The following is a 23,143-nucleotide window of genomic DNA, read 5'->3' on the forward strand; positions in this document are numbered from 1 at the left end:
AACCAGATGTTCGGCTGTCTCCGTCAATCTCCGACAAGTAAGAGATACTAGGTCACGTGATAGCTTGATGATGCGACCTCTAAATATAGACTGTCTCTCTGCTTGTCGGAGATGAACGGACGGATGTACAGCCGATGGTTGAAAGAGACTATATTGAACTCTGGCGTAGGAATACATACGACTGCAAAAAAAACGTCTAAATTGTTCCTAATATTTTAAAATCTGACTATTTCTTAGGTATTTTTAAATTAGTTTCCTTTTTTAAAAATGCTTCAGCGTACCTTACATCGAATTTATCGATTATTTTCAAGAACTTACTCATGTCAGCGGTGATGATTTGTGCTTAGGTCCAAACACTGTTTCCAGGCTTGGGGTGAATTACATTGTAAAGTAATGCATTACATTACCATTACTTCATGAATTTGGGCATTAAATTACCATTACCATTACTTGATTTTCTTGAAGTAATGCATTACATTACCATTACATAAGTTAAGTAATGCATTACCATTACCATTACTTTGTTTTACAAAAAGAAAGCTAATAAAGAGTTTTTGCAAATGTTTCAAATATAAAACGCTCCTTAACATTTCTACAGGTTCATGCTCAGTATCAGGTTCAAATTCAATGACTACACAATCTTGAGTCATTCTTTATTTGCTCAATATATAATCATCTTGTGGCATTATGAACAACATACGTATAACAAAAGTAAAATGATATTTATAGACATTTGTACGAAAGCCGAGAAGAATCATTCGAGATTCGAGATTCGAAATACGAGATTCGAAATACGAGATTCGAGATTCGAAATTCGAGATTCAATATCTAAATTAACCAATCAAATATTGGATCTGAAACCTGTATCCTAGCAACATCAAACTGTTCTAAATAAAGATCATTCGTACATGCTCTTTCCTACAAATAAATGTCTTAATAGCTCTTATATAGTGGTTTTAAATGGTTAAATTAACATTGATGAATTAACCCCACACAGTATAAACAATTAAATTAGAAATAACACTGTTGGCTTTGCGAATCTAAGTGGTTTTGTTTGCCCTGTATGTATCCCCCCCCCCCCCGAACAATTTTAACCCGAAGTGTATTCGCCCCAACTGTGTAAAAATCGGCTCGCGAAGAAAGATCTGTTTAATCTAAATGTTTTAGCTATGAAACGAAACTCAATTAAAATAATCGACATGTCAAAATATTGGTTATGATAAAGTTTTAAACCATAGAAGATATAATGATTTACAACCTCAAAGACAAAAATCCAGATAAGAATAGTGTATTGTAGGGTATGGCAATGCCATTGTCGATATGAGAGAGAGAGAGAGAGAGAGACAGACAGAGAGACAGACACAGAGAGAGTTTTGTAGTGTCAAATTCAGTTTGATTTAGAATTTGAAATTGATTTGATTTGTTACAAGCATATATAGACAATAATTAAGCCTCTAAAACGAAAAAAGAGAGGAGGTAGCTAATATAGGGTAGGGCAGACCAACTAGCAAGCTTTAATTTTAACGGTGTTAGCGCACCTGTGATTTACATCGACTCTCTCTCTCTCTCTCTCTCTCTCTCTCTCTCTCTCTCTCTCTCTCTCTCATCACCTAGCATTTCCTTTTCCGTGAGGGGGTTTGGGGTATTTGTGTACATTAGCTAGCGAAAATGATAAAAAAAAAACCATGAAATTTTCTTTAAATTGTGTGCGGATGTTGTACGCCAATAATCTGTTTTCAGTATATACATTTCAAGAGGGGGGGGGGGGCTATATAGTCCTAATTAATTTGTCAGTTATTCTGTCCCCACTTTGTTTTCTCTTCGTTTTCAAGGTTTTTTTTTTAATTTGGCTCGGCAAATTAATATGAAACTTTCTGTGTAGCTCCATAACGATGCACTGTAGATACATGTAAATTATGAGTAGTTTTACTTTTGATAAACAGGTACATATCCGTACCTGATTTTTAATTTGACTCTTATAATCGGATTTAATGTTCCAATAATTATTGGGTAGGAAAGAGTAGACGGGACTTTTTTGCGCATATCCTACTGTACCATTCATTCAACACAGGTATTAGCACTCATCGAGTTCAACTTGCTTTCCTTTTCTTTCATCCACTGGATTTAAAGCTATTAATTTTTGAAAATATTTTGAATTTATGGCCTGATTATATATAAATTAGAGCTGCGCTGGTGCATATATTTACCCAAATGGACCAAAATATAACCAAATGAATCTAAAAATTTGGACAAAATTAGTTTTAAACGTACGACTCTTTTTCAATTCTAATCGGGTGTGTCCTTTAGAAAAATCTTGAACCACGCACATTTTAGCAAATAAAACGGCAATTGTTTCATTTTTTTAAGGGGAGAGAGGTGGTGCCGGTAAAAGACATGTATTGCTTGTGGCAGTTGTGCTATACCCTCATTTGTTATAATAGGTAATACTACATATTGATATAAAATGAAAGTTTCCAATTACACTGTACATAGCTTCTATCACGCATTTTGACCCGTGCGATAGTTTAAAACAATTTTCAAAGCATTTAATGTAATTCAACCGATCATTTTTGAAATTTAATTTTCTGGATCCCCGCCTGATACGTCCGCCTTCTTGTATATTAGAATTACATGTACGTTGACCATATGTACACATTAACTTAATCGGCTATGTTATGGGACGATACCATTTTTTATCAATGTTTTTGCAGGATATGTAACAAATAACAGCCTTTTTGTGGGTTTTTGCACTGATTATTTGAGATAATTTGCCGCCATCTTTTATGCATTCCACACACCCCACACAGTTTCTTTATTTGGTGTTCTGTGTGTATGGCGACAAATTGGTAAATTTGCACCACTCACCCCTTGTAGCTTCATCCTGATTACATTTTATCTGGCTAAGTGTAATGTAGTAGTATATTAAATACACAATCTTTGTTTGCAGTGCTTATTTACATCTTTGGAGATTTACTTACAAAAAAAGTAAACATTTGTATGACTTATATGTAATTATTGTCAATTTTGGTGCGGTGGGGGGTAGGGGGGTAGGAAACTACAGAGAAACTTAACTTGGCTGTGAAACATATGCTTTTATTCTTTCTTGTTGATATATCGATGAATGAATTATAACAAAATATATGTACAACAATTAATTTTGAAATATTCATGCACAATCAAATAAAAGGTTTTACTGTTCTCTGCACAAGAAATCGGCAATGTGAACAAATTGGCACCCTATCATCCCTACCTTTAATTGTAGAGAGTAGGTAATGCTTCTATATTGAAAACAATTCCAAAAGTAAGACTCATAATAAGTTGTTTACTGAGGAAAAGGAAAAAAAAAATTGTATTTATTAATAATTCCGTATGATGTGATAATATCTCAATGATTTGTTTATAATCATAGTACTAGTGTATCACTGTATGCATACATAAAAACGATAAGTAATGCTTATATTTATTAGTGAAACAGGACAGATTATTTATATTTAGATTATTTAGATACATGTACTAATCTTCATGCGGGGATCTAGAAAGGAGGGGGTCAGAGGATCTGGACCCCCTCCTCGGGAAAATTGGAGCTTATTAAATTTACATAGTAAATTTTTTTTAAAATTGGCCTAGGACCCCCTACAGAAAAAATTAGCTACGCTTATGAAGTTTTCTACCATAACCGCATTTTTACACAAAAGGGGTGAATAAACCCGGGTTTTAAACTATTACTGGTGGTGAAATACCTTAGGGTTCAAACGCATCAGGTGGAAATGCACCAGGGCAAACAAAATCACTTAGATCCGCGAAGCACACTGCATTATTACTAGTCTACTTAGATATTCTGTGTAAAAGTAAATACAAATAATTATTTAGTTAGGTAGGGAGAAGTGAACATAGCATTTATTTGTATATAAGAGCATGTACGTATGATTTTTATTTAGAACAGTTTGATGTCGCTAGTATACATATTTTCAGATCCTTGATTTGATTGGTTAATTTAGATATTGAATCTCGAATTTCGAATCTCGAATCTCGTATTTCGAATCTCGTATTTCGAATCTCGAATCTCGAATGATCCTTCTCGGCTTTCGTACATTTGGCATGATAAAATGTAGGATACGGAATAGAGACACATAATTACATGCATAACAAAAAACAATTTATGAATAATGTTGTGGTTATTAAAATCTAAATAGAGATATTTCCCAAGATTACACAAATCTTTATAATTTTGGACACTTAATTGTATTTATTCATAAACAGATGGTTTTTCCCGGTTATATTTCTTAAGATACGGTGTTTTAATCGTATTTCTTTCTACTGAGGACACTTTAAGACAAAAGATTGCTGTTGCACTTTATGATCGAAGTTTCAAAGGGTTCATCTTTTAACTGCATCCTGTTAGTTTGAAAATCTTCCCAGCTATACTAAATAAATGTTTTTACAGGAGCAGTCGAAGCTTGGACTGAAAAGTACTGTTTGACGATCTTTATCTTAGGATATATTAAGTGCAATAATAGAAAAAATACTACATAGTACGTGAATCTTGTATTTTCTATCAGTCCAAACTAATGTACAGTGTACTTAATATACAAGAGAGAGAGAGAGAGAGAGAGAGAGAGAGAGAGAGAGAGAGAGAGAGAGAGAGAGAGAATAAGTAAGTAAAATTATTTTCAAATGGGTTATGAAATTGTGCTGTTATATTTAGTAATATTAACAATTCAAAAATGAATTGTTAAAAATCTTTTTTGATAATACAATTAAAACATTTTTATCTCAAGAATTATTTCTTTCTTCTTTAAAAATAAATGTAATCAAATTCAATTTCAACTATTCATTTATTCATCACATTTTTTAAAGTGAACATCCATGAATAAGCATAGTAATGCCATGTAATGCCAGCATTACACTAGATTTTGGAAAGTAATTAATTACATTACCATTACTTGTAATGCTAATTTTGTGGCATTACACATTACTTGCATTACTTTGAAAACATGTAATGCATTGCAATGCATTACCATTACAATTAGCATTTCCCCAAGCCTGACTGTTTCAGTTTCGGTTTGCCAGAGTAACTGCAGGAGAGTTAATTAAAATCAACTCCCAAAAAAGAACCCAATGTATTCTCAACTACTGTAACTTGATAAACAGTTTTTTTAATTGGAATTTCTTTCCTTTTCTCAAAATTTACGTAGTTTGACAATTTACATAAAGAACAACTCGGGAGATCTGAATTATCATAATATGACATAAACCGCATCGCTTAGCAACTGCATTTTCCTGTTTTGTGTATGCAGCATACTTACTTCTAATCTAGTAATGCTTATTTTTAAAATTATAATAATTTAATATTTGTCAATGTACCTGTATTTTTTTTTATAATGAAGTGATTTATTTGATTAGAATTTGAAAAGAGGATGAGTTGCTGAATAGATATGTTTTGGAAGGAAAAAAGAGGGTTATGGGACCTTCATCCTGTATAATCAATCAAATTAAATGATATGCTGGTAATTGACCTCACCGCCCCCACAATCCTCGTTCTCAAAGACGGTAGATTAGATTAATCAGTGTTAACAAATCATCATACTATCAACAAATTAGGAATTAAAATTTGTGATTCATGCATATTTTTTTAAAGTGCGTTAAGTGTCTCGATACTAAATAATGTTGACGTACCTTCATAACGCACTTTCAAAAAAATTTCAAAGTGGGTTAACTTGGTCCCAAATTTAACGCACTATGATTTTATTTCAAAGTGCGTTGATTTTGTCCCAAAATGTAACGCACTTTGAAATTTTGTTTTTCAAAGTGCGGAATTTGCAGACGATACATCATAGAGTTCGTCATTTTAATTTTAATTGTTGCATAATTATTTGAATTCAGAATAAATATAATTATTTACATAAACATGTGACCAGCTCCAAAAATCTTAACTTCTTTTAGCATCTGAAACATTTGGCTCAAGTCTAACATCAAAGAATGTCGAGTGCTTAAGCTTAGTTTTACAAAATGCACCATCCATCCAAGTTTAGTAACAACAGGACCTATAATAACTTATATATGGCCATTGAAACGCACCTGCTCAAACATCTTAACCTCCTCCTGCATTCAGAATCTGTGATTCAGATTCAGCATTCAAGTCTGAAAGTTGTGTATGTGTCTTAGATGCACCATCCATGCATATTTGATGCATTTTTGGACCAGCAATAACATATATATATATGGTATAAAAGGGTATCTACTACAAAAACTTTAACCTAGCTCATCCGGCATCTCAAACCTACGGCTCAGATTCATGCAGTATTTAAGTCCGTCATTTGTATATGTTTGATAAGACCATCCATGCAAGTTTGAAGCAGTTAGGACCTGTAATATATATTATCATCAAAAGGCACCTGCTCCAAAAACATTAACCTCCTTCAGCATCCGAAACCTATGGCTCTGAGTTAGCATTCAAGCCTGTCACGTGTACAGGTATCATAAGATGCATCAACCAGATTCAGCATTCAAGTCTTTCAAGTTCATAAGTATATCAAGATGCACCATCCATGCAAGTTTCAAATCGGTGAAGATAGGACAAGCTATAACTTAGATACATGACCTGCTCCAAAAACTTTTAACATCTCTAAACACCGAGGCGGAGGGTTTAGCATAAGCTCCTCAAATTTAGCCTCAGTGAGCTAAAGAGCTCAAAAAAGCATCCTCTTACCTATTAATTTAAAATTGTTGGATAAAGCAACAATTTCTTTAAAAAAAAAAATTGTTCAGAGATATTTGTTGAAATGTTTTATTTGATTAAAGAATTCAAAAACATTTTTTAAACAGTAATTAACTTCGTAAAATTTTACACTGCTGTGCAAAACACTGGGCAATGAAATCCAAAGTATGCCACCTTACTTTTGATTTTTTTCAGGTACAAATATTATACACATGTAATAAGCACCATCATAATTCTTGTGAAAAAAAAAATTAAGTAACTGTAATATCCATACATCCATTAAACCTGCATGGTTAACAAATATTACAATCACACAACTTCTTGCATCGGTATATTTACAATGAAAATCTCTGAATTTGTCTGTTATGTACAGTGAATCGTGAAATTATGTGAAAATATTGGTTAGTCAGCAAACGGGCCAATCATTTACATGTTCCAGAATACAAAAAATTAAGGGTCTGCAATTATAAGTGAATGAGAGTTACATGTCTGTCTGTCCTCTTCTCTACAGAGAAATATACCTGGAATGTACACAATTCATTTGGTAACTTACTCAGTACAATGTAACACTATGACGTTTTAGAAAAACCAAAATATATCTATAAACTCTGTCCCAAGTTGTCTATGCAGTACATTCTTCTCATTTATTTGATTTTTAGAAATAATTAGGCTTTAAATAATATTCACTCATTAGACTGCATGTATAATTAAAAGGTCCAACATCAAACTCTAGTCTGGTTATAAAATAATGGCTATGGGACAAGAAACTCTGGGGACACAATGCTCATCTAAGCAATAATAGCCAACTGGCATAACTCTGAAAAACATTTTACTAGATTTTCATTTATTTTAATTCTTTAAAATTGTCTCAACCACCCCCCTTCCCACAAAAAAAATTATGATAATGATTTCAATTTGAAATCAATTCCTTTGGCCCAATGAAGCTTAATCAAGCTTGGTTGAAATGAGCTGGTAGCTCTGGATAAAATGATGATAATTATATAAATTTATCATGACAAGGAGACATCTACATTCAACAGATAAATTTGATCAGAAAGGCTCACCTTAGCCTTCAGCTCAAGTGACCTTATAAATAGGGTTTTGCATTGGAAACATCAAAATAAGTGCTTTTGATGCATGATTTCAGAATTAGGCAAGAGCCCTGTATGACTGACAAGGGTTTCAAAGAGGAAATGTTGATAATTTTCAATACTATTGATAAATGAATATACATGTTCTTTGAAGTCTAATAAATAAATAAATACATTAATCAAATAAACAAAATGTGCTGCATAAACAATTTGGGATAGATTATAATGACATCATTTTGGGTTTTAACATTCATATATTGAAATAAATTAAATGATTATGATTTTGCAGAAAGTAGGTGTACATATATGAATATTTAATGTTAAACATTACATGATTTGTACAGCCATGTAATCAGTTGCTACATTGGGGGGAGGGGGTGTAGATGTGTTTGAGGTTTCACTGTAGTTCTAACTCTACATTATTAATTCTTTTTGAATCCCATTTGAAATCTGTGTTTTTGAAGTGAGATTTAAATTGAATTTTTTTTGACATTTCTTTCATTGATAATCCTTCTGCAGCTAACAAATTGTGAAAATTAGAACTGTTCCTTAACAGTTTCAAATGATTTTCATTAATACTTGGTTTGAATATTGCATGATTAACCACCATCCAAATTTTAAGAATTGCTGACATGTTAAATTCATATGCATTCTCAGTATTCCACAGTGAACCTGTTTGTCTAGATCTAAGCAGAACATCATTGACAGGATCATAACAAAAAATAGAGAAGCTTGACGGTGTCAGCAACAGGGAGGGAACTAAAGTCAAATTACTCTTGTTGAACTGGTATACTGAGGAAGTAATTGTTTGTGAAACAATTTGCTGGTCACTGTGGCGACTATTCACCTTCTCTTCAATTATTTCTGATTGTTCAATGTCTTCAATCATTGTAAATTCCTCGGTAACTAAATCCAGCTCTTTTGAGTCTTCCTCCAGCATGCGCTCACAAAATACAATATTTGAACTAGAGGACAGCAAAACAATGTCTGGACGGCCATACCATATTTTTTCAAAGCCTGCAAATAATCATCAACATATATTTAAAAAACAAGCAAAAATACTCACTTAAAAATGAAAGCTAGCTCACTTTAGCATCACAAGGCATCAACTACAGTATATTATATAATTATAGGTATCACTATTTTGATACAATAAATCATTGTATCATGCATACATGCATCATATTACAGTCATGTTTCTTAATTCTTTAAAATATAATACATAAGAAGTGATATTTAAATAATAGATCTCTTTCTTTGGTGCTTCATGTGGGTATGAAGGTAGCTAGCATTGCAGAAAAATACATAACCCACGTTAACATGTCAGATTTGCGGATAACTGATTGACTTGAAAGGAAAGTATGTAACAAACCTAATCCTGTTGGACCATAATTTACTCTCTTTCCACAGTCTTTGGAGCAAGGACAGAAAAATGGTTTGAAGGAATAATCCGAACTGATGATGTAATCGTTGCCAGTTACCAACTGCGATAACAAATGAATGGTCAACAAAACAGCCGAGTATGCTTCAGTTGCTTCAAGTTTTTCATAGGGCCGATCAGTGTTTTGACTTTTAAGACAAGATTCATGGTAACCTGAAATTTTAAAAATACCAGCAGTGGACAAACATTTTTCTTCAGTATTGATCTATACAAAGATTTTTACATTAGAAGGCAAATGTGAAAAACTAATCTTTGTGGCATTTTTATGTAGTGTGATATATATCATAATTACTTGTTTAACAGACATGTAATAAGGTGTAGAACAGAACCACACACATGATATGTTTAAATATCAAACTAATCAAGAGGCCCAGGGGCCACCTCGATCACCTACGCAACAATGGCCTGCTGAGTGCTGACATAGTTTTGATCAAAAATGTTTATAAAGTCATATAAATGATATCTCTCAAAAAAAGCAAAATATGTAAAGATTCTAGATGATTATTTTCTAGGTATCAAAATCTATGTCAAATTTAATTCAGCAGTGGCTTATACCTTACCCTTGTGATCATTATTTGAACAAATTTTAATTTAAACAACCTGAGGATGCTTCCAAACAAGTTTCAGCTTTTCTGCCCAAACGGTTTTTTGATAATATTTTTAAAGATTCTCTCTCTCTTTCTCTCTCTCTCTCTCTCTCTCTCTCTCTCTCTCTCTCTCTCTCTATATATATATATATGTATATATATATAAACATTGTGGCCTCCTTTATCCCAAGGGATCATGATTTGAATAAATTTGAATCTACACTACCTGAGAATGCTTCCACATGAAATTCAGCTTTTCTGGTCAAATAGTTTAATTCTTTCTCTCTCTCTCTCTCTCTCTCTCTCTCTCTCTCTCTCTCTCTCTCTCTCTCTCTCTCTCTCTCTAAATATACGTAATAATTTGACACCCCCCTCCCTTTGTGGTCCCAACTTCCCCTGGGGATAATGATTTTAACAAACTTGTATCCAAGCTTCCAGACATTTTCAAGATATCTGATCAGTTCTGGTTCCTAGGGAGATGGGGAGTCGTGATCTACTTATCATTAGATGTGCCTTGACACAGCATGGGAACAAGAAGATATATCATTTAGGGGAGGGGATCTCAACCATTTACAAAATATTTGATCATTACTGGTTCCTTGGGGGGGGGGAATAGGGATGACCTCCAAGAGTTATGATCTACTTATCATTAGATATGCTTTAACACAGGAAATTTACTAAAATTTGTTTGGTGATACACATATTTTTAATAGCTAACTCTGAATTTAAAAAAATGCGGCAAACTACATTTATGCATCTGAGAACGATACAATTTATGAATTAATCAAAGAAATATCAAATTGTGCTCTTATCATTTTTAAAAATCTATATTTACATTTGCTTTTTGTTATATTGATCAAAACATTGTTGTATCGTAGATTCATCTAAAGCTTAACAGATCGATTAAAGCAAAATGTCTAAGGGCAAAACGCGCCCATCAGTGCAAAATTTAACTTCTAAGACATCTAAACAGTTCTTCTTTTGTTTACTGGTATGTGCTTTCAATCGCTACTAAAATAACTAGAGTGTAAATATGCACTGCTTATTGTAAGACTATAGTGTAAAATGTAACTTTTTGGAGCATATAACAAGAGGAAGGGTTTACAGGCTATCAGAATAAAGGTTAGTCCACTTCACACGAGAGCTATCTTTTCATGCTCAAAAGTCATGATATTATTAGAAGGTACAGTACCCACAACGTTATGTTTTACAAGATAAACGATAGGATAGGATTCAGGCACGATAGGATAGAATTAACGCACGATAGAACAGTATAAACGCATGAAAGGATAGCATTAACGCACGATAGAACAGTATACACCCACGATAGGATAGGATAGATACACGATAGGAAAGGATAAACGAAGTTCATGATAAACGTATAATCGCTTTAAACAATCTTCACGATAATCAGAACTTGAGAAAGCACACGTACGAATTAAGATTTATGTGGAATTTCTTTTAAGTAACAATTGCCGAGTTGTTAATCTTTGCTGCATCATTATAGAATGTAAAAACAAATTGAACAGTTATTTATTTTTAAATAAATACTGCGAAATATGTTGTCGTTTTTGAAAGCAGAATTCTTGTGAAAAGCCACTAAATGACACCCAGGATAAAATTGTAAATTTCCGAAACCTTATTATATTGCAAGAAAATTTTTAAACTAAAATTATGAGCTTTGATGATCAATAAATTTTCTGTATTGTTAATACATGTATTGATTTCATTACCGAACACCTTAGCCGATCGCCGTGTATATTTCAGCCCAAGATCAAATCACACGGAAAATAGCCGGTTAATTATATAAATCCAACTCTTGTTTAAAGTAATTTGAATATAAAATCTATCACAAATTCATTTCTTTCTGTATAAGGAAAATGATGCATTAAAAACAAATTATTACAGACTAGTAAAATAAATATTTACGCAGATACACATTCCGCGTTTGAATTTTTAACATTGTTTTCATTTAAACATACACCCTAGCTGATTACCGAGAACATTTCAGCCTGAAATCAAATATCACACGGAAAATAACGGGTTTAATTTAAATGCTACTCACGATAGAACAGTATACACGCACGATAGGATAGAATGACGACCGATAGAACAGTATACACGCACGATACAATAGGATTGATACACGATACGATAGGATAGGATTGTAAAAAATAATGTTGCGGGTACTGTTTTTAATAAGAAGGACTTCAGCAAGTTAAGAAAGTATGGCATGACTGTGCATGGTGCATTAAATGACAAAAAAAGGAAGATTTAGAATATTTAAAACTTTAATTCAGGTAATTTGGTAGGTTTAACAAACTGTGTTCAATGTGTTCTACTATTCTTTTTTAATAGAACTATAGTAAAATCATTATTTTTCCATCTTTAAATTACACATGTTATATGAAATGTGTTGATTCAGGAGTTTACAATTATCAATTCTCTGAAAATAAAAGATTTTTATTTTCAAATTGTTCTAATTTTTAATTTTCTCGTTCTTAACCTGCTAACATTTGAAGAGTTCTGACATTTATCTCATAATTTAAAACCCATTTTTAAAACAAGTTGGAAAAATGATATATTAACAAGTAAGCGTTGATTATTTTTGTGAAAGATGCATGCACTGACCTTTGAAATATGGATTGAAAAATAAGGTCTTATATGAAAATGTAGGCAAATTAGAGTCAACGATGGGTTGAAGCTTAGAGCATCTTTGATTCCAATTAAACTGTGTGCATGTTTTCCAGAATTAAAATATGAGAGCTTGCGAAGAAAAGTGTACAAAAGCTATCGCCTGTTCATTTTCAAAAAAAGAATATACATTGTCCAAAAAACTCTCAGAACTTTGATTGCAACTGCGCAAAAAAACGCACAATTTTGGTGAATATTTTCAGATCTGTTTTTAAATTTGATAACTAGCACAGGAGTTCAAATTTTCATCAATAAAGCCCAAAAACTATGAGTAAGCATAGCCATCTGTTCGCTATGCTTTGGAATAGCACATGAGTCAGTCAATAAAGACTTAAGTAAGTTTATTTTGCTTAATTGATAAAAATTCGAACACCTGTGCTAATACCTGAATCTGCACCAACGTGCAATGAATCTGGGATGATTCGGACCTATTCTGTTTCGCGCTGAGATGATTCGCACCTCGATGTTTCGCACCTCCCTCGGAGCGAAACATCTCACTGTATTAAGATATTTTTCTCCTGTTATTATTGCTCTGAAATTAATTATAACCAATATAAGAATTGAAATAAGTTATAAAAAACATTGAAACGATGTTTGCATTTATGTATGCGCCGCTATAGTGTAATGTTTTTTTTCGTTTTTGTTGTCTTTTTTTATGAGGGCTTTGAAGCCATGGCGTTATTTTATAGGTTCTGAACAAGAGGTATTGATTGTGTTGTGATAACAATTATAGCATGTCTTTCAGTTTAGATTTACCTGTATTTTTATGAAAAATTAGGGGTGTGATAGCAGGTAGTTAAGTACCACAGATCTAAAGGTGGGGATAATTTAATTACATAACTTTTCTGCTTTAAACTTTACATTGTTGCCTCTGCATCCATTCAACTACCATTTTTTTACTACTCTTGAATAAAAGTAATGTGTGATATTGTTTGAGAATTTCCATTCCCATATTTTTATGAATTAATTTTTACGTCATTGGAGAATGACATACAAATTAACTGATTAATGAAAAATACACACAAAAACAACACATATATATATAGTTATGTATGCAGAAACACTTATTGTGAATCTTGTACATAGTGGTATGTTTACAAAAATTCATAAATTATCCTTTAAACAACTTGAAAACGATTGTTTGTATACTTACGTAGGCTATATGAAAAATTATACTATTTTTTTTTTATAGTTGCGCCTCTAGTATTCTTCACTAGAGAACGTTAGTTATTTTTATTTCATAAATATTTTGGAATATTAACATAATATTTACATGTATATATTTAATAAATCATTCATTATTAAGAATATATTCGATGCGAAACATCGCGGTGCGAACCATCTCAGCGCTAAACAGAATTGGTGCGAACCATCTCAGCGCGAAACATGTTTAGGTGCGGAACATCCCGAACCCACGTGCAATTGTTTGAAATTCTTGTGAAAATGTCATGCATTCACAGTACCTTTTCTTGTGAGAAACTGCAACAGACTCAACAAAGCTAAACGTGTTCCTTCGTCGTCATCCTCATTAAGACCTTCAGTAACAAACCGCCGAAGCAAGGAATATCCTCTTTCAAAAAATGATTGAAATGAAACAACAGGTGTGATTGTACTCCCAGCATAATCCGGGGTTTGATAAATTCCATTTTCATCTACGCAGAATTTGTCGAACTTTATAACTGCACTGGAAAAGCTCTGCTTGAATAAGCATTTCTCAAGGTGAAGTGGAAGAAATTTCACATCATCTTTCTGATCTAAACCTTCTTTAATGAGCTTCAGAGCATCTCTTCCTACTTGTTTTGAAGAAAATGTCCTTCCATAACAGGATAACAAAAGTCTGTTATTCCCACCAACGAACAAACGCGCTATTTTTCTACATCTAAAGAGATTTGTCATCACTTTGTCTGAGACGCGAAGTATAAAACCTACATCAGCATGATCAGAGAAATGTTACCCAACCCCGGATGTTTACATCGGAGAAACGTTGTCATAAGGATTAAATGAATAGGCGTTACGCGATTGGCTGAAAATCAGATCCTCGATCCGCATTCGGATCACGCTCGCCCTTTTCCGTAACCGATAAAAAGATATGGCCGAGTAGTTACGATTGTCTCGATCCGCTCCTTATTTATTTATTCGTTACACAAGGAAAATAAGGAGCGGGTCGATGATCTGATTTAAGCTGCAGATTAGGCTGGAAATTCAGATATGTAACAATTAGTCTGGTTACCGCTCGCCACTGCATTTTCACTTCGTTTTGGGGTCTGGGCTGCGTTGAAGATCGTAGCAGCGGGTACCTGTAGCATTTTTACATTGTTTACTGGATGTTTAGACTCGCTCGAGGTTCATGGGAGACTGGAAAGGATGACCGAATTTATCTATTTAAAAAAACAGATTGTGAATGTTCAACTCAAAATTCAAAGCAGGGTCTAATTAGAAACATATAGCTAGGTATAGGTCGTACATGTAGTTTACTAGTATCAATTGGTCACGGACCGCTAGGCTTTTAGCCGCTTGATGAAGTTGGAAATATTCAACTGAAGACGCATTACATCGACGCAGTTAATAATTAAAAGAGGAAATATTATATACATGTTAAAATTCATTATAACGGATACGATTAGTGCGTTCAAGATCGTAGCTGCTTAATAGGATTACGTAAATACAAAAAAAAAATACAGATGAAATCGATATTGAAAGAGAAAATATCCACCCCACCCCCCAGTTGTGGCCCCACTCATACATTATACCCAAGAGGGCATTGAATTTTCACTACCCGAGGATAATTTAACACAAATGACAGCGTTTTCTCTTGAAAAGATTTTTTTTTTAAAATACCAACTTTTTAAAAAATAATTCCTAGATATCTCCCTTTGAAGGAGGGCGTGGCCATTTATTTAAACAAACTTGAATCCCCTGTAACTAGGGATGTTATGTGCAAAATTTGGTTGAAATATGGCCAGTGGTTCTGGAGAAGTTTGGTAAAGTTTACAGACAGCTCAATCTATATACCCAAAGATATGAAATTCTGTTTTATTTAAATGAAACTATTTTCTTCATATTTTGTTTGTAACTTATTTCAATAATGATATTCGTTTACCATTAAATTGTCAAAATTCATAATAGAGACATAGCTAAATCGCAGACTCTGGCCAGCTAAACAAAACATTATATATGGGGTAGTGTGGAATTAGTGTGTACATACACTGTAGAAGTTGTACGGACACCTTCATTTCATGCAAGTGAGACCTGGGCAATGCACTGGACATACTACATGTACTATACCAAAATACTAAAAAAAAAAAAACACTACTGAGATTCTTCGTTGTAAAATTGTTCCACATTAAACCAAACACATCGGAAAATAAAGCTCTTGATCATAGTGCCTGGTGTTCAAGCATATACATGTACATGCAGCAATTAAAGCTTTACCAAGAACCGTATGTCTGCCTGGCTGTCTACAATTACTGAGGGAATTGAAAAGGAACTTTTTTTTATATTTAAAAATGTTTATCCTGTTTTATGCAGACGATACTGTTATTTTAGCTGAGTCTGCAAACGATTTACAGTTTGCCCTTAATGAATTCTATAGATACTGTGATACGTGGAAACTTACTGTTAATATTTGTAAAACAAAAATTGTTGTATTTTCTAAAGGTCGTCAACCCAAATATGTCTTTTCATATAATGGTTTACCTATTGAAATAGTTAAGGAATTTAATTATCTCGGTGTAATTTTCTCAAGAACAGGTTCATTTTTCAAAGCAAAAAAACGGCTATGTAAGCAAGCACAGAAATTAATGTACGGAGTTATAAGGAAGATAAGAACTTTTAATTTACCTATTGATTGTCAATTAGATTTATTTGATAAAATTGTTGTACCAGTTTTATTGTATGCATGCGAAGTTTGGGGTTATGAAAATATTGAGATTATTGAACGTGTCCATTTGAAATATTTGAAACATACTAGTATACTTAATCTGAAAAGTTGTACACCTAGTTACATGGTATATGGTGAAACTGGACGATTTCCTCTGTATATAACCATTTTTACTAGAATGATTTCATTTTGGGCCAACATAATCAATAGCAGTGAAAACAAGTTAAGCAAAATCATATATATGTATGTACGTATTCTTTTTGATAAGGGACAAATATTAAATCCATGGCTATGCTCTTTAAAAAATGTTTTAGATAAATGCGGGCTTTCAAATTTATGGTGTGATCATGAATCGTACCATTATAACTCCAGTTGGATTAAGACAACTATTAACCAAAGGTTAAGAGATCAATTTTTACAAAAATGGCATAACGATATTCAGGAATCGACTAAGGGTGTTATATATAGAATTTATAAAACAAATTTTGAATGTGAACGCTACTTACTCTTGTTACCCAGTAAATTTAGAAAAATATTAGTTAAGTTTAGAACTACAAATCACTATCTTCCGGTTGAAATAGGAAGGTGGGGTATTGTTGAAAGAAGTAAACGTTATTGTAATTTGTGTAATTGTAACAAAATTGGTGATGAATTTCATGTTATATTAGAATGCAAGGCATTAAGTAAATTACGAAGTCAGTTTTTAGATACATATTACTGTTCTTCTCCTAACACTAAAAAGTTTTATGAAATCATGTTTTCAGTCGATTATATCACATTAAGAAAACTGTGTTTCTTTATTTCAAAAATTAATCATATTGTTCGTTCACCCCACTTACTTTTTTGAACTTTACAACTATATTGTATATATGTAAATATGTTTGTTCTTCTTATGTACCTCTTGTACCATTATATGGTGTTGAGTGAAATAAACTGAACTCAACTGAAAACAAGAACACAAAAGTGTGTTTTACTATTAACAATTTTTAATTGTCAATGAGTCCATGACTAATTTAGTCATGGACTCATTGACAATTAAAAATTGTTAATTAGTAAAAGACAAAAGGACAAAGCACAAGGTCAGAGAAAAGCGCTGGTCTCAACTCCATCTTAACCTTCTTGTCCAGATATTAGTATCCTCAGCCGTCATCACATCCACAACAATTAATTTTTTATTACAACAATTAACAGACGCACAAGATGAAATCCATAGAGTCATCTCATACCAAGGCTGTTTCATGAAAAGAACACACAATCATTATTTCTTACACTCAAATTGAGATGGAAACGTGCATGGGTCCGTGCATTATTTTAGATACAAATCTGACTCTTCGCCATAAGTCCCCAATATCTTGGAAACGGAAGACCTTAAATGAAATGCAGTTAATTCCTTATTAATGAGAGCAGTGAGTTCCAGCATATATTGGAGATTTCGACGACAAAGCAAAGCTATCACAAAATAATAATTCAGAATACGTAAAGTAAAACAATGTTTTTATCTATTTACAATGACATATGCAAAAAAAATATATTGATCGCATAAATTGTTTTAATTTATCTTCAACATTCAAGGTTTATTATATATTTTATTCCACAAAAACAAATATCTGTTTGACAATAATATGCAAACAAAAATCATTGAAAATGCACCTCTGTTTTAAGAAAAGTACCATTTTTGTAATATATACAGGTACATGTCACTATATACCTTTCGAAATCTAGGTACTGAATTTTTATGGTACATGTAAACACTGATTTTTCATAAATTAAGGAAATCTGGATCGAGAAATGAACATGTTTTAAGTCAGTTGATAATCCAGCAAAATGCAATGCATCCAAAAGTAAATAGAGTGTAATCTTATTTAAGGGATGTTTTATATTGGATGTGATCTTATTCAGAATTAAACAAAAGGATTTGAATAAAACCCAGCAGATATGATGTCTTTATGTAAACGTTCTATTCCTATCATGGTTTAAGTAAAAAGAAAAAAAGCTTGCTACTTGGTGAACTCGATTCAGTGACCGCAAAATCTAGATTAAATACGGTTAATTAACTTCTAGACCACGCATACAAAAATTATTGGAACTAGACTGTGACCCGTGGGTGCACGGGTTGACATTGCATATCGGACATTTACGAAATAGATACAGTGAGTGGACCCAGTGTAAACCCAGAGTAAACCCAAAGTAAACCCAGAGTGGACACAGAGAGTAAACCCAGTCAGAAGTATATCCCTGAAAGCAGACACTACATGTGTATTCGGAATATACAAGGGGCAGAAATTACAGGCAGTAGGATGGTAAGATAAAATACTAGTCTGCTTCCCACTCCAGTGCTTACAGTTGACCTCAAATACAATTTCAAAGTAAACCCAAAGTAAAACCCGAGTAAACCCCTAGTGGACCCAAAGAAAGTGGGCGCTTAAGATGTACATTCGGCAGGAATCTGGGCGCACAAGGAGAGTAAAAATGTCATCAATTAATTTTGAATATTTTTCGAATTATAACCGATATTTGCTTTCTGTTGGATGTGGAATGAGTGGGAAAATATTTGAAATGCAAAAGGTTTTATCATAATATAGGTCTAAATATAGCAACACGATGCAATTCATGCAAAATCCTACTTATTTACAGCTGTTTTTAAATGATTTTGATGTCTCTGGGTCTTCTCTCCACAAATTTGAAACGTGTAAAGATAACATATTTCAACATTGAAAATATCGCTTTGAAAAAGAAGATGGAGAGATGACCCAGAGATGACTAATTATGTACTTTTTCAAATTTTTTTTTGAAGGATAAAAAACAAAGTCCATTTATATGACAATGTTGTTTGAAACAGTACTTTATAGAGCATATATTGACAAGTCTCGCATGGTTCAGTGGTTTCGTCTTGGATCAGTGAATACAAACATTCAGTGTTTTGGGTTCAAATCCAACTGGTGGTCTTTTTTTTTTAAATTAAACTTTTTTGTTTTAAATGTTTGTTATTATACCATGATGTTGAATTATAATATTCCGGTATATTTAAATTTGTTGTTATTGATTTCTAGATCTGTTGTATGAACATTATTTTCTTTTCTTATTACTAGTTTTTTAGGATATACACAATATAACCTCATTAAAATATGTTTGCATTAACATTTCCAACTAGTTATCGGTTTAACTCTCATTGCCATTTTTTGAAAGCTTGTGAGTTTTTTAATAACCGGAATAGCCATGAACTTCGACTCTCAATTTAATATATTTTTGTTGAAACCTGTACATAGCCTTTCGAAGTTATAGACATTTAAATCCCAATTGATTCGTGTCGAGGATTCCTGCAAACTTACTATCTTGTGCGCTCACTTTCTTAAAGTAAACCCGTGGTTTAGTTGGGGTTTACTCTGGTGTTAGGTTGGGTCTGATCGGTACTGTACATCGACACACGGTATTGTTGACATTTACATAACAAAGCTATAAGCCTACAATAATGCTATTAATTTCACTACACTTTCCTTAGTTATAATTATAATCTGTGTCTTGGGAAAGGCCCTCACCATGGTCAGTTAGAATGCCTCCCATATACCCATAATGTAACAGAAAATTGCAGAATCACTCCGAAACGATTTTGGAGAAAATTAATGACGTTGCATTGAAAATAAGTCAAATTAATCATAATAAACCTTTTTGAGACTGTAAATACCTTTCATTTAAAAATCTAATCAATATTAAATGGAAGAATTCAACACCTTTACACAAACAATACACGGACTGCATTCTATCGTAAAACCGGGTCCGTAGGACATTGATCATTTTAACGATAAAACATCCTATCTTAATTCTAATAAGAAATATAATGTGAATTTTATGCATGGAATCCGATATTCTTTTTTTTTGCCATCACGAAGACTAAAGTAAGTACTAAGTTGATTTTATAATTCCTGTCATAAGAAATCATAAACATATATAAATGAAGAGAATATAGCAAATTTCCAATGAAAGTTAACACGTATTTGTATTATCGTTTCTGAGTTTATTCATGCAAATACGATATAGTGGAAACATACACCAAATATTACGTTAGCGTGAATGTATTGCGCACGCACAAGATTGTAAAATCAAAAAAATCCAGATGATTTCAGGGATTTCCGGAGAAATTTTCGTTGATTATTAATTACCAACGCTTAATTGAGAAAGCATAAAAACAATTAAATTGGTAATCTTCAAGTACCAATAACGTTTAAAATATGTAAAACAAAAGACACTACTCTTCCGACTTATTGGAATTAAAGCCCAAAAATTCGAGTCTATTGTTTTAATATAATAGTATATATACATGTAGATGTCTTTTCAATATTTGGGACCCTATACTTTAATGGTTCAGCAAGTAATTTTGATATTTTCTAATTTTTGTAAGACGTTTAATCGAAAACATTGATTGTCAAATGTAAACGTATACTACGATATCTGTAAAACACAATTTTTAACCGGATTTCCTTGTTTTAGAGTGATTCAAATACTTGATTGTCTAACTTTTAATCGCATACTTATGAGTTTCCTATATAATTATCCTTTTCTTACAAAACCTATGGGTGTTGTTGATGTCCTGTGAGATAAATAACTCGAAGACTCTTTTAACCAGGTAATTGTTTGTAATTTGCATTTCTTTAAATTTATTTTAAATAAATATTCTATAATATCAAAAATATCTGACGTTACAAAAACTTTTACAAAAATTATAGGCAAAATCGTATGGTAAGTGCGCTATACTTGTTTTGCAGAAGTACTTTCATATTCATTCATGTAATTTCTTTCAAATTCCAAGACTTTTTGTCTACTGATTACTAATAAGCGTAGAAATGCTCAATGTAGAAAACTACTCAGAATATATTAAAAATAACAATACCACAGTTCACAAACGAGATTCAAATTCGCAAATGAAAAGTATTAGTTCCAGGTCCAGTTCCAGTTTCAGTCTAATACGAGCGTTGTTTTTAACGTTATATATACATCTATATGAAGAGGAAATAATTGCACTTGCACAACAGGATTTTTTTGATAAATATCAAAACTAAAAGTCAATCAATTTATCAGAACATAAAACCTCAGTAAAGGACGATTTTTAAAGCGCTAAGCATAGCTCAGCGCTTTATTGTCGTTAGACTTCTATTTCCGGTGCAAGGAATAACTGCCCTCTATGAGCAGAAATATACATCATTTAAACTGGTAAGAGGTATAGGGAACCAGTTATCTAGGTGACGGAAATGGCCGAGTAGATACGATTGGTTTGCGGGGCTTACGTACATCAGCACGGGATGCTACGCAGTGATGAAAAAATATAGTGCGTATTCAGAAGCTAAAATTTAGAAAAATAAAATCGATTCTTTGCAAGAAAATGTCAAAAACTGTGATAAATTACTGTTCAAAAGGTATAATTTGTGATTTTAACATATCTTTTTTCAGGCAAGTATCCATACACAAGTCGTGTTCAGCTTTAATTCACATCATCTTCAGAAAGTAACATATATTTAAAGAAATCTGGCCTTCGATACTTTAAATTGATACTCATTAAACATAAACCAAAATTTCAATAAGGCTCATTTCCGCCTACGCTTGCACACAGTAAATTTTCTTAGAACCAAGCTAGGTTAGCGCTTTTCAGTACTTTCAGTACTTTGATTTACAACGAGAGATGAACGTTCTTGTTTTCCTTTGCTGGATAACTTCAGTGATTGGTAAGTATAATATACCGAGCGTTTTTATTGTAATATTGGAATGTGTAAATGGTGTATGAATTCAGTAAAAATAACCAAAATTACAGCCTGATACATTCAGAACAGAAGCATTAAACGATAATCATTTTAAAACTGGGTTATGTTATTACAATTCTTTTATAAGCATTAGAAAAGCAGCAATATACCTACAATGGAGACATTGATGCCACAAGAAATGGTTCTACTGGTATCATAACTTCCCCAGGTTATCCTGAAAACTATCCAGCCAATGCTGCCTACACATGGACACTGAAAACAGGAAATCTGAAAGCCAGTGTCTCCTTGAGCTTTTCGAACTTCAACATCCAAAAACACGACCGCACTTCACACTGTCAGGACTATTTACAGGTCGGTATTCGAGATAAAAAATGATTGAATTAAGTTATAAACCTAACCATAATAAACGAAAACTTTCTTTAGTGACACTTTTATGTGCAATATTTTCTATATGGTTATCAAATAAAAGAAATTATAAAGGTTAGTGAACTTAATGTATAGCATTGACAAAAGCATGTTTATTATCATAAAAATATTCTATATTCATTCAGATAAAAGAGACAGAACCTTGTTGCTATAAAGCCATGCATAGGTGTGGTCTTTTCAGTCCATTTAGTTTGACAGTTACTGGTCGCATTATAACCATTTCGTTCGTATCGGATAATTCGCTCAACGCCAAAGGATTTGTTATGACCTGGAAAGGTACACATTAATTCAAATTGACATATGAATACTTTTGAGGAACAACGCTTTTACATATACATTGTAATTCTGTTTTTTTGGTTATATTTTATAGTATTCGTCCAAGAAACACAGTTAACAAATATAACTACAGTAACTACATTGAGCTCAGATATATCAACGAAACTATCACCGACAAAAACCGAGAATCCGGAGGCATCTAAAGAAAGAAATATCACTATAGGTATTCAGCTTTTAAACGGAGATATGATTCGAATTTAAACATGTATCATATTCAAGC

The 23,143-nt window shown here is 32.6% G+C and overlaps 1 protein-coding gene across 1 annotated transcript; it reads right to left on the reverse strand.

Annotated features, from left to right (window-relative positions):
• Positions 1-6,771: 6,771 nt before the first annotated feature.
• LOC128190648 (uncharacterized) lies at positions 6,772-14,502 on the reverse strand. The gene is made up of 3 exons (XM_052862768.1): positions 13,995-14,502; positions 9,182-9,403; positions 6,772-8,826 (listed from the first exon to the last, which is right to left on the reverse strand). The coding sequence occupies exons 1-3, from the start codon at positions 14,425-14,427 to the stop codon at positions 8,207-8,209; spliced, it is 1,275 nt and encodes a 424-aa protein (XP_052718728.1). The 5' UTR covers positions 14,428-14,502; the 3' UTR covers positions 6,772-8,206.
• Between the last annotated feature and the right edge of the window lie 8,641 nt (positions 14,503-23,143).

This window comes from Crassostrea angulata, chromosome 6, assembly GCF_025612915.1.
Source record: "Crassostrea angulata isolate pt1a10 chromosome 6, ASM2561291v2, whole genome shotgun sequence".
Classification (NCBI taxonomy): domain Eukaryota; kingdom Metazoa; phylum Mollusca; class Bivalvia; order Ostreida; family Ostreidae; genus Magallana; species Magallana angulata.

Coding starts and splice junctions, on each gene's coding strand:
- LOC128190648 (XM_052862768.1), bottom strand. CDS start 14,427: ATGACAAATCTCTTTAGATGTAGAAAAATAGCGCGTTTGTTCGTTGGT. Junction 9,404..13,994: donor GCAGTTTCTCACAAGAAAAG/GTACTGTGAATG, acceptor TTAAAATTTCAG/GTTACCATGAATCTTGTCTT. Junction 8,827..9,181: donor TTATGGTCCAACAGGATTAG/GTTTGTTACATA, acceptor GATTATTTGCAG/GCTTTGAAAAAATATGGTAT.